This window comes from Papio anubis, chromosome 18 (genome assembly GCF_008728515.1).
Source record: "Papio anubis isolate 15944 chromosome 18, Panubis1.0, whole genome shotgun sequence".
In the NCBI taxonomy this organism is placed as follows: Eukaryota; Metazoa; Chordata; class Mammalia; order Primates; family Cercopithecidae; genus Papio; species Papio anubis.
Window position 1 is genome coordinate 43,099,132 of NC_044993.1, and position 12,428 is coordinate 43,111,559.

General features: G+C 46.2%; 1 protein-coding gene across 5 annotated transcripts in view; it reads left to right on the plus strand.

Moving 5' to 3' along the window:
- Nucleotides 1-12,428, plus strand: part of MYLK3 (myosin light chain kinase 3) — an 80,398-nt gene that overhangs the window by 14,010 nt on the left and 53,960 nt on the right. The window contains exon 1 of one of the 5 annotated variants that reach the window (XM_017953322.3): nucleotides 9,520-10,439. The exons of 2 other annotated variants lie outside the window; for them this stretch is intronic. Coding sequence is in view for 2 of the 3 variants with exons in the window: in XM_017953319.3 (XP_017808808.2) it covers nucleotides 10,389-10,439 (51 nt within the window). In the remaining variant the exon portion in view is untranslated. Of the gene's footprint in view, nucleotides 1-9,519; nucleotides 10,444-12,428 lie in introns of those variants that run through there. 2 more of the 5 variants (XM_009196368.4, XM_017953319.3) reach the window with 2 other exon arrangements.

Sequence of the window (12,428 nt, forward strand, 5' to 3'; positions counted from 1 at the left end):
CACCTGTAATCCCAGCTACTGGGGAGGCTGAGGCTGAGGCACCGAACTTGGGAGGCAGAAGTTACAGTGAGCCAAGATCATGCCACTGCACTCCAGCCTGGGCGACAGGGCCAGACTCTGTCTCAAAAAAAAAAAAAAAAAAAATCACTTGAACACATGTGAGCAGTTATGAATTCTTTTATGGTGTGCCAACATTTGAGTGTGGTTACAAGAAACAATAGTAAAAACGGTAGAAAAGAGTGACCATTTCTGGAGTAGTCGCTGCTCTGGGCACGGTGCCAAATACTTTCCATATATGATTGTGTTTGATCACTACAAATCAGGAAAACAAAGCTCAAAGAGCTAAGAAAGTTGCTCCAGGTCACATACTTCATACGTGACAGAGCCTGGATACAAACCTAGGTCAGTGTGACTCTTGTTTTGGAGCAGAAGTATTGACAGCTTGTTGAGTGGAGGAGAAACAGGAAAACACATTTCAAATAACTTAGTATTATTGCAACTGACTAGGAAAGCAACATAGGTATTATTTAGAAAATAGAGGATTTCAGTGGATATAAAGACCTTTTGGTCCTTAAGCTGTGTTGGTAATGTTACTTCCGAGCGCAGAAGGCCAAGTGCTCATCGTAACCTTTCTGGTTGATGCAGGTGTTCTCGCTACATATGTTGCAGGTTTTCTTTTCAGATTCAAATTTTGGGGGGTTTTGAGGTCTATTTTTATTTTTATTTTTTAAGACAGGGTCTCACTCTGTCACCCAGGCTGGAGTGCAGTGGCGCGATCACAGCCCACTGCAGCCTCAGACTCCTGAGCTCAAGCGATCCTCCAACCTTGGCTTCCCAAAATGCTGAGATTACAGGCATGAGCCACCACACCTGGCCCAGATTCAAATGGTGGATTCTAGTGTTTTGTTCACATTTTGTTTTGGATTTTGAGATAGGGTCTCAGTCTATTGCCCAGGCTGACTGCAGTAGTGCAATCATGGCTCACTGCAGTCTCAAACTCCTGAGCTTAAGCAGTCCTCCCACATCAGCCTCCTAAATAGCTAGGACTACAGGTGCGCCCCTACACCCAGCTAATTTTTGTATTTTTGTAGAGGCAGGGGTCTCGCTGTGTTGCCCAGACTGATCTTGAACTCCTGGACTCAAGCAATCCACCTGCCCGAGCCTCCCAAAGTGCTGGGATTACAGGCGTGAGCCACCACGCCTGCCCTTGTTCATATTTTGATTGGTTTTTATTTCAGTTACTGTGTTCTCTCTTCATTGGTGTCACCACTTCTTCCTGAACAAAGTATTATTTCAAAAGTCTCCTTTCCTAAGAATTCTTACCATGTCCTCATCTTTCTACCTCTAACCTTAATGACTTCCCTAAACCTGTCTTTAATGGATTCTACTTCTTCATTTGAGGTTTGAAAGTCTCCAGGTCTCCAGTTAATCTGCTACTTCTTTTTTTTTTTTTTTTTGAGACAGAGTCTTGCTCTGTCGTCCAGGCTGGAGTGCAGTGGTTCAATCATGGCTTACTGCAGCCTTGGGCTCCGGGGCTCGAGTGATCCTCCCGCCTCAGCCGCCTCAAAGTAGCTGGGACCACAGGCACGTGCCACCATGCCCAGCTAATTTTTGTATTTTTTGTAAAGATGGGGGTTTCGCCATGTTGCCCAAGCTGGTCTTGAACTCCTGCGCTCAAGCAATCCAAAATTCTGGGATTATAGGCAGAGTAATCCACCACACCCTGCTTAGTTAATCTACTTCTATCTACATCATAGCCCTACTCTTCTCTTTATTTTTTTTATTTTTATTTTTTGAGACAGAGTCTCGCTTAGTTGCCCAGGCTGGAGTGCAGTGGCGCGATCTCGGCTCACTGCAAGCTCCGCCTCCCGGGTTCACGCCATTCTCCTGCCTCAGCCTTCCGAGTAGCTGGGACTACAGGCGCCCGCCGCCTCGCCCGGCTAATTTTTTGCATTTTTAGTAGAGACGGGGTTTCGCCGTGTTAGCCAGGATGGTCTCAATCTCCTGACCTCGTGATCCGCCCACCTCGGCCTCCCAAAATGCTGGGATTACAGGCGTGAGCCACCGCGCCCGGCCAGCCCCTACTCTTCTCTTGCAAACCCCGTTGTTGACAAAGATACTTTGTTTCTTATCTGAGTCTTTTGTCATGTACATCCTCATTTGTGTGTGTGTGTGTTTCACCTTGTCCTTTCTGATTTATGGGCTTTCGTTCATGGCCTCTCTAGGCTGAAACCTAAAGACTGTCTCTAGAATCTGTGTCTTACCAGACCAATTTTTAACGTCCTAGGATGGAAAATCCAGTTGTTTCAAATTGACAGAAATCTACCATCAATGTAGACTGGGTTTAGCCAGGCACTCATGCAAGACAATGCCTGCTCTATGCTGTAGACCAAGGGATTGCAAAAAGTTGTGATGCTCTTGTCCAAACATGGAGAAACATGAGCTGGGGACTTGTGTGCGATTGTAAGCAATGGAACAACCACACCCAAAGAGGGTGAACTGATATCACCCTGGAGACAAGTTGTCAGTGATGAGCTGAAGGGCTCTGCTCACTCTGCTCTGATTTTAGCATTTCTTTCAATGACTGAAATGAGTTATCCCTAGAGAGCAAGCGTCCACACACAGGCTATCGCCCTGGCTTCCTTGGTGCGAGCAGGCCACATTAAGAAAGTCGTGCACATTTGTCATTTTTTTGACCACCCTCTGTCAATTCCCCTTCCTCAAAATACCATCCCCCAGTCTTTGTGGCATAGTAAATCCAGGAGCTAAGCTCCTACAGTGGCAGCCAAACAGGTTCCCATCAGATGCCCTGGGAGTGAAAGATGCAAAGGTGCGGAAATGGCTGGAGCGCAGTCTTGATTGCAGTGAATAGCAGACTGCAGTTCATCCTGGTCTTTATTCTCTTTTCCTGGGACTCCATTAGTGAATTGTAGAGTTTTGAACTGTCCTTTTGTTTCTCATCTGTTCTTTCACAATTTATTTTTTCCCCTAGGTTCTGGGAAATTTCCTCTTTTATTATTCCTTTGAACATTTTATTTTAGCTATCATTTTTTTTTCTAAGACGGAGTCTCGCTCTGTCGCCCAGGTCAGAGTGCAGAAGTGTGATCTTGGCTCACTGCAACCTCTGCCTCCTTGGTTCAAGAAATGCTCCTATCTCAGCCTCCCAAGTAGCTGGGATTACAGGTGCCCACCACCACACCCAGCTGATTTTTTTTTTTTTTTTTTAGTAGAAATGGGGTTTCACCATATTGGTCAGGCTGGTATCAAATTCCTGACCTCAGGTGATCCACCTGCCTAGGCCTCCCACAGTGCTAGGATTACAGGCATTCGTCACTGTGCCCGGCCAGCTATCATATTTTTAATCTATCTAATTGCTTCCTCGTGTTTTCTGATTATTCTTTTTTCAGATCGACCTGTTCTGGTTTTATAAACTTTTTCTTAAACCTCTTCTAGTCGGCTGGGCGAGGTGGCTCATGTCTGTAGTCCTAGCACTTTGTGAAGCTGGCTTGAGCCCGGGAGGTTGGAGCTTCAGTGAACTATGACTGCACCACTGCACTCCAGTCTGGGTGAGAGAGCAAGACCTTGTCTCAGAACAAACAAACAAACAAAAAACCTCTTTGAGCCAAGTTTTCTTCTATTCCCTGATGATCTTTCTTTCTACCAGAGTTCATTTTTCACCTATATATCTTGGTGTTTCTTTTTCAGGTTGCTGGTCCTGGGAATGTCTTGGTGATCTTTGGTTGTCTGGTCATATCTTAAAAAGAAGGCCTATATGACTCGGTGGCTTCTCCCCAGTGAGAATTCTGACTGGGTGCTCTGGGTGTGGGGTCAAGGAGGATGAGGTCACTTGATTGCCCAGAATGAGGATTTTAGTGTATCAAGGTGATGACTAAAAGCCTTTGATTCTCCAATATGGATTGCTTAATTTCTTTTTTATTTTATTTTATTATTATTATTTTTTGAGACGGAGTCTCGCTCTGTCGCCCAGGCTGGAGTGCAGTGGCGCGATCTTGGCTCACTGCAAGCTCTGCTCCAGGTTCACGCCACTCTCCTGCCTCAGCCTCCCAAGTATCTGGGACTACAGGTGCCCACCACCATGCCCCGCTAATTTTTTTTTGTAGTTTTAGTAGAGAAGGGGTTTCACGGTGTTAGCCAGGATGGTCTTGATCTCCTGACCTCATGATCTGCCTGTCTCGGCCTCCCAAAGTGCTGGGATTACAGGCGTGAGCCACCAAGCCCGCCCTGCCCAATGCTTAATTTCTTTAAAGAGCTGTCAAGGACTTGTTTGTTTACTTTTGCCTGAGGGTAGATACCAGCTGCCTGGACTTGTAGGGTGTGTGTCTGAGGGCCTGGGGATGGGGGAAGGTGGGGGAGGAGAAAGAGAAGCAGGTGGGTACAGTTGATCCACCCTAGAGCTTTCCCAGCTCACAAGCCTCCTGGCAGCCCTTCCCTGCCGCCTGCTGTTTGTCTGTTAACCCTCTCCTATCTGCCCTCAGCTTCCAGGGTACAGGGACTGTCATCCCTGTGTGGTACCCACTTACCCTGTCCTCAGGGTATGAGTTTATTCCTTATTGGACTTCTTGTCCATCAATCTGAAGAGTCAAGGCAGAGACAGCATGTCTGGTTTATTAATAAAAAATGAAAAATAAAAACCCACATGCACGTTTAGCATTTGTTGTCTCATGGGTAGTATTTCTAGTAAAAGAACTGTAAATTAACATATTATTTCCACTGAAGTAAATAATGTGTTGCTTTAAAAGATATGTAAGTAATATACAAAAACATGCTTAGGCTGGGCACGGTTTGGCTCATGCCTGTAATCCCACTTTGGGAGGCTGAGGCAGGCGGATCATGAGGTCAAGAGATCGAGACCATCCTGGCCAGCATGGTGAAACCCCATCTCTACTAAAAATACAAAAATTAGCTGGGCATGGTGGCGCACGCCTGTGGTCCCAGCTATTTGGGAGGCTGAGGCAGGAGAATCGCTTGAACCTGGGAGGTGGAGGTTGCAGTGAGCTGAGATCGTGCCACTGCACTCCAGTCTGGCAACAGAGTGAGACACTGTCTAAAAAAAAAAAAGAAAGAAAGAAGAAAAAACCTAAAAAACACATGCTTCTTGTAAAAATGCAAATACAAAATGGCTTTTCCCTTTATTTCCCCGCCCCAGTTCTGCTTTTTTCCCAGGAAGTGGCTGCTGTTAATAATTGGGTGTGTGTCTTTGCTAACCATTGTTAATGGGTTTACGTATCCATGTTCATCCGTCTGATTATCAGTCTCTTCTCAATGTAGACGGGATGAAATTGTATGTATTATTTTGTGATTTTTTTTTTTTTAACTCGGTCATTGCCTTGGGTGACTTTCCATGTCGGTAGATGTAGAGCTATCATTCTTTCCTCTAGTGGGTGACGTTTAAGTAGTTTACAGTTTTCTAAAAAGGCAGAATCTGTTGCTTTCTCGTTTCATTGACTCTTAGCATGTTTCTCACTGAAACTGAGAAATCCTGGTCATATCTGTAAAGAAGCCCAGTGTGTTGAATGGAAAAACCTAATTGGATGAAATAAACAAGTTGAGCTGATCATACATAAATATGGTAAAACTTAGAAGTGCAGTTTAAACATCAGCCAAATAAAATACTAAAACTTATTTAATAAAACGTGTTATTCTATCCCAGTTCATGAAAGAAGCAGAATCAAATCAAATTTATTTTGCTCCGAGTTAAGGAGACAAGCCAGTTTGCATTTCTTCTGTCAAATATATTTATAACAAGTGCCCAAGTTTAAAATGTCCTTGTTTCTCCCCTGCTGTTTGTTTCCTACTATTTTCTGCCTATTTTTCTTATTCTCTACACTCTTAAGTTCTTGATTTATCAGTTGTTCTTTTTGTTATAGGTCTTGAAACTGGACTCGGTTTAACCTCAAAGAGACTATCGCAAGTTAATTTCCAGTTAAATCCCATTTAAAACAATGAAGACATGGGCCTGGCACAATGGCTCATTCCTGTAATGCCAGCATTTTGGGGGGCTGAGGTGGGAGGATTTTTGAGCCCAGGAGTTTGAGTCCAGCCCTGGTAACAAAGCGAGATCCCATCTCTACAAAAATTTTAAAAATAAAAATATTAACTGGGCACGGTGGTGCACACCTGTAGTTCTAGCTACTCAGGAGGCTAAGGTGGGAGGATTGCTTGAGCCTGGGCGGTTGAGGCTGCAGTAATCTGTGGTTGTGCCACTGCACTCCAGCCTGGGTGACAGAGTGAGACCTTGTCTCAAAAACAACAACAACCACAACAAAAAACAACAAAAACAAAAACACAAACCAATGAGAACATCTGTAGACAAAAACACACATTTTTAGGATCTAGATCCATACCTTCCCTGGAGAAAGGGAGAAGTCTCCTTTCTTTCTTTCTTTTTTTTTTTTTTTTTTTAGACAGGGTTTTGCTCTATTGCCCAGGCTGGAGTATAGTAGTGTGATCACAGGTCATTGCAGCCTCCACCTCCTGGGCTCAAGTGATCCTGTCACCTCAGCCTCCTGAGTAGTTGGGACCATAGGCACGTGACATGCCACCATGCCTGCCTAACTTATTTTTTTATTTTTTGTAGCAATGGGCTCTCACTATGTCTCCCAGACTGGTCTTGAACTCCTGGGTTGAAATAATCCTCCTGCCTCAGCCTCCCAAAGTGCTTGGGATTACAGGCATGAGCTACTGCGCCCAGCCGAGGTCTCCATGTTTGAAAGAGCACAAATCCTTTAGCTGGCCAGCTCTGGCAGGTCTTTTCTACCGTTCCACACCAAAAGATTTTCAGAGGTCTGCTATGCTGAGATTAGCATTGAATTTCACTGGCTGTGTGGCAGGATGACTTTACTTCCCATTTTCACATTTTTTTAATCTGCAGAAACTTGGTACTCACCAGGTCTCCCTTTGCAAGACTGGGTCAGAACTCCAGCTTACATCCTGCTCTTAACAAGAGCAGCTACCACTCAGGGGCCACCTGACTATGTGCAGGCACTGTTGTATGAGTTTCACATTCATTTTCTCACTTAATCCTCAAAATAATCCCATGCAGTAGGCCTTGATGGGGAAACTGAGGCCCGGAGCAGTTGGGTCACTTGCTTAAGAGTTCGGTTCCGGGCCAGATCCGGGCCTTCCTTCCTTCCTTCCATTCCATTCCATTCCATTTATTCCATTCCATTCCATTCCATTCCATCCATTCCTCCATTCCATTCCATTCCATTCCATTCCATTCCATTCCATTCCATTCCATTCCATTCCATTCCATTCCATCATTCCTTCCTTCCCCTTCCCCCTCCTTCCCTCCTCCTTCCCCCTCCCTTCCTTCCTCCTTCCTTCCTTCCGTCCATTCCCTCCTTCCTTCCCCCCCCTCCTTTCCTTCCTTCTCTTCCTCTTTTCTTTTCTTCTTTTATTTCCATTCATCCTTCATCCATCCATCCACCTCAAACTCCATTCCAGTCCTCCATTCTCCATTCCACTAATACTATTCTTTTTATTTTGTTATTGAGAGACAACATCCTATGGTGCCCCATTGACCCTGAACTCTGTTATCCACTGAACCTCCTGCCTCAGCCTCCCAGAGTGCTGGGATTACAGGCGTGAGCCACCCCATCTGGCTCAGTGAGCCCTCTTGAGCATATGAGAAGGGAGACCTGCAGCCACCACCTGTTAGTAACTGGATGGGTGACTGTGGTAGACTAGATAATGGTCCCCCCCAAAAAAAGATGTTCCTATGTTAATCCCTGGGACCTGTGAATGTCACTTTACAAATCAAAAAAAAGGACCTTGCAAATGTGATTAAGTTCAGGATCTTGAGATTGGGAGACTGTCCTGGATTAGCCACGGGGGCCTCGATGCGATCACGTGTGTGTATGAAAGAGGCGGCGGGCAGTGGCTCAAGCCTGTCCCAGCACTTTGGGAGGCGGGCTGGCCAGTCCACGAGGTCAGGAGATGCGAACCATCCCTGGCTAACGATGAAACCCCGTACTCTACTAAAGATACAAAAACTAGCGAGGCTGGTGGCTGAGCGCCTGTAGTCCCAGCTACTCCTGAGGCTGAGGCAGGAGAATGGCGTGAACCCCGGAGGCGGAGCTTGCAGTGAGCTGAGATCTGGCCACTGCAATCCAGCCTGGGCGACAGAGCGAGACTCCGTCTCAAAAAAAAAAAACAAAACAAAAAATATGAAAGGGAGGCACAGGGAGGTGTGACACACACAGAGGAGGAGGTGTGGTTCTGGAGGCAGAGACCGGAACGATGCAGCCACAAATCCCGAAAGCCGGCGGCTGCCAGCAACTGAAAGATACAAGGAATGGGCTCTCCTCTGAGGCCCCTAGAGCACGCATTAGTCAGCATAGTTCCCGAACTATGAAGGAATAAATTTCTTTTGAGCCACTAAGTTTGTGGTAATTAGAGCAGGCATAGAAAACTAATACAGTGACTGTGTGGTCTCTCTAGGCCTCAGTTTTTTTATCTGTAAAACAAGGATATTAATGATACATACCTAGTTTTTTGTTGTTGTTGTTTGTTTGTTTCTCCGGGTCTCGCTCTGTCACCCAGGCTGGAGTACAATGGCACGATCTTGGCTCACTGCTTCCTCTACCTCCCGGGTTCAAGCGATTCTCCTGCCTCAGCCTCCTGACTAGCTAGGATCACAGGCATGCGCCACCACGCCTGGCCGACTTTTGTATTTTTAGTAGAGACAGGGTTTTGCCATGTTGGCCAGGCTGGTCTCGAACTCCTGACCTTAAGTGATCCGCCTGCTGTGGCCTCCCAAAGTGTTGGGATTACAGGCATGAGCCACCACATCCAGCCTAGTATTTTTTAAAACTAAGGAATTTAAAATGCTTGGCAGGAGGCCTGGCATGAATATATGCTCAACCAAGATGAGGTATTGTGATCACTGGCTCTGATAGGAGCACGCGTGGGTTTTTTGGGAGTATGTGGGCCACTTGACAAACCCAGCTTTAGTTCATGTGATGTGCTTGGTTATCCAGTAAGGTCCACAGGGCACTTTAGAGGCAAAGAAGTTGAAATTAGTTAAAAGTGACAATACATGATATTTACTGACCACCTGGCAGGAAATTCACCCAAAAATCTCCACCTCTAATTTCCTTTTTTTTTTTTTTTTTGAGACGGGGTCTCACGCTATCACCCAGGCTGGAATGCAGTGGCTTGATCATAGAGCACTGCAGCTTCAAACTCCTGGGCTCAAATGATCCTCCTGCCTCAGCCTTCCAAGTAGCTGGGACTATAGGCATCCACCACCACACCTGGCTAATTACTGTTTTGTTTTTCTTTTTTTTTGAGACAGGATCTTGCCATGTTGCCCTACCTCGGAATCCAACTCCTGGCCTCAAATGATTCTCCTATTATGACCTCCCAAGTAGGTGGGACTATAGGTGCCCGCCACCATGCCTGGCTAATGTTTTTTATCTTTATTTTTTGTAGAGACAGGGGCCACTACGTTACCCAGGCTGGTTTCAAACTCCTGGCCTCAAGCAGTATTTTCACCTTGGCCTTTCAAAGGGCTGGGATTACAGGTGTGAGCGACCAGGCCCAGCCTCCACTTCCAATTTCTAGTGTGACTATAGCCATCAGAGAAACACTTTTCAGGTAGTAATTTTTGTTACCCAGTGAATGCCCCAGTAACTTCTTATTTTCTGGATCTAATTCTGAGTGGTCATTCCAGGACACTTAATTAATAAACATAAAAGTAAACATGGCAACTGGGAATTATAAGTGCAGATTCAGTTGCCCATCAGGAATGTAACCAGTGATCTGCATGCTTTGCTATATTATCCACGGAAATGAGCAGAGGGAGGGCTGTTTTAATCTAGGCACCCGGGTCCCAGATGCCTGAGAGCTATTTCTCCCCAAGGGCCAGACTGCAATGAGTTTGCCTTTGAGATGTTCCCATTTGTTCACCCAGCTCCAAGAGACGTCATTGCCTTCATTGTGGGTTGTTCCGGGCAAATGATGGGGGAATTAGCAGCATGGCCTGGAGCGGCTCTGAGCAGGCTTGGGCCAGCTGACACACGCCACTTAGGTTTCCAGGGAGCCAAGCTGTCCCCACTCACGCACACACGGCTGATGCACTTGTGGCTAAATGCGGTGGGGTCAGGGCCCCGGGCCAGATTCAGGGCAGGAAATAGAATACCACCTCCATCGCCAGGGAAACAATGGTCTGCGGACATGATTTAAACTGGAGCCAACGAGAACGCTCAGAGGGCCGGCCAGTAGAGGAAGGGAGACCAGAGGGCAGCTTGCACAGATCTTGTCCTGGGTTATAACTGTTGACAAGCCACTTAACTGCCTCCAGGTTTAAGTTTATCTGTGTATAAGATGGAGGTAACAATATTTACGCATCTCACTGGAGACTTATGAAAACAAGATTTTTGGACAGATCCCTTGGGACCCATGGATGGAAGGTGGTATGTAAGTGCAGTGATAAACCTACTCTGTGTGTGTGTGTGTTTTCAGCCGTGCATTAGGGACATGTAGACCCTCCAGAAAACACTTTTGGAGTCTGATCAAAAACGACAAGAAAAATGAGTAGCTCTTGGTTGTAAGTGCATGGGCTTGCTTTGGTTTTGCACAGGTCTGGGAGAACTGCATGTGTAACTCAGACGTCAGAATTGTTTTCCACCTGTTGCTGTGATGAGTAATACAGGTGCTCAGATCATCTGAGAATGCTACAGTGATTGTTGCCAAATGTTTGCCAACTTTGCTTTACAAAACTCCCCAATTCTACTGTGTGGTTTATGAGTTGTACGTGGAGTCTGAACATTTCTTCCCAAGGTGAGTGGGGAATCTATTTAAAAACAAAGCACACAGGGATAATTATTCTTTCCCCGTGACATGTGTGATTTCTGAGGAGTCTTCCTGCACCTGCTAAATATATGTGTTTCTGTTCATTTAAGCCTAAGCAATTGACCTCAGACCTCCCAATAACGTTAGTAAATGTTTTCCGTTAGCTGGGGTCCTGCGGGAGTCTATTGCTCCGCGTTCTTGGTTAGTTAAACCTGTCTCTTAGGCATATCATCTGTCTAGAATAATTCCTCTGGCTCTAGGTGAATGATGACTATTATAGAAAAAAAAATTGTTGAGTAATAAACTGTTTTATTAGAAAAATATAAATGAAATATAGAAAATATAGTTTATCTGCAATTCCCTCATGCGGAATGAACCATACTGGCATACATACATGTATATTTCCAACAAAAATGGCATTCTATGTATATGCTTGAGGTGAAGTCTTCACCTAGTAAACCTGGAAGAGCATTGCATATCCTTAGAGATTTTTGCCTGCGGCAGGGAGGGGTCCTGCTTCTGTTGCTGGCCTGCGGGATGGCGGAATGAGAGACCTTGGAAGAACTTTCAAAGGCTCCTTCCCTGAGATATTGCTCCACTTAGCGCCCCTGTGTTTTGGCAACAACATGCTTCCCAGAAGTGGTAAACACTTGCTGATTTGAGCTTCTATGTGGATGCTGGTCCCTACCACTCCCTTCTTTTTTTTTTTTTGAGACGGAGTCTCGCTCTGTCGCACAGGCTGGAGTGCAGTGGCATGATCTCGGCTCACTGCAAGCTCTCCGCCTCCTGGGTTCACGCCATTCTCCTGCCTCAGCCTCCCTAGAAGCTGGGACTACAGGCGCCCGCCACCACGCCTGGCTAACTTTTTTGTATTTTTAGTAGAGACGGGGTTTCACCGTGTTCGCCAGGATGGTCTCGATCTCCTGTCCTCGTGATCTGCCTGCCTCGGCCTCCCAAAGTGCTGGGATTACAGGCGTGAGCCACCGCGCCCGGTCCCTACCACTCCCTTCTATCCTCCTTCCCATTTTTTTTTTTTAATGCTAACAGAACTGATTAAGTCATGACTCACATGCAGTGCAATACACACACATTACAGCCTGTGGAATTCACTTTCTATTTTGTTTTGAAATGGAGTCTCACTCTGTTGCCCAGGATGGAGTGCAGTAGTGCGATATCAGCTCACTGCAACCCCCACCCCCCAGGTTCAAGTGATTCTCCTGCCTCAGCCTCCTGAGTAGCTGAGTAACTCAGCCCTGAGTAGCATGGGCGTGCGCTACCATGCTCGGCTAATTTTTGTATTTTTTAGTAGAGATGGGGTTTCACCATGTTGACCAGGCTGGTCTCCAATCCCTCCGCCCCAGGTAACCACTTCCATTCATTCCTAAATACTGACTTTATCATGTTACTGCCCACCCCAAAATGTTCCATAGCATCACAGTCCCTCTGTCTTGCTGCTTCAGGTCTGTATGTCTCCGCCTAATTTTCCTGGTCCACCGTCTTATTCTACCTGCTGGGCCTCCATTGATGTCGCATGGCTGGAGGGTGGGCCCTGCATCCTCACTCCCACCTGTCAGGCTCCACCAGAGGGCTTTGTTCCCTCTGTGACCTCA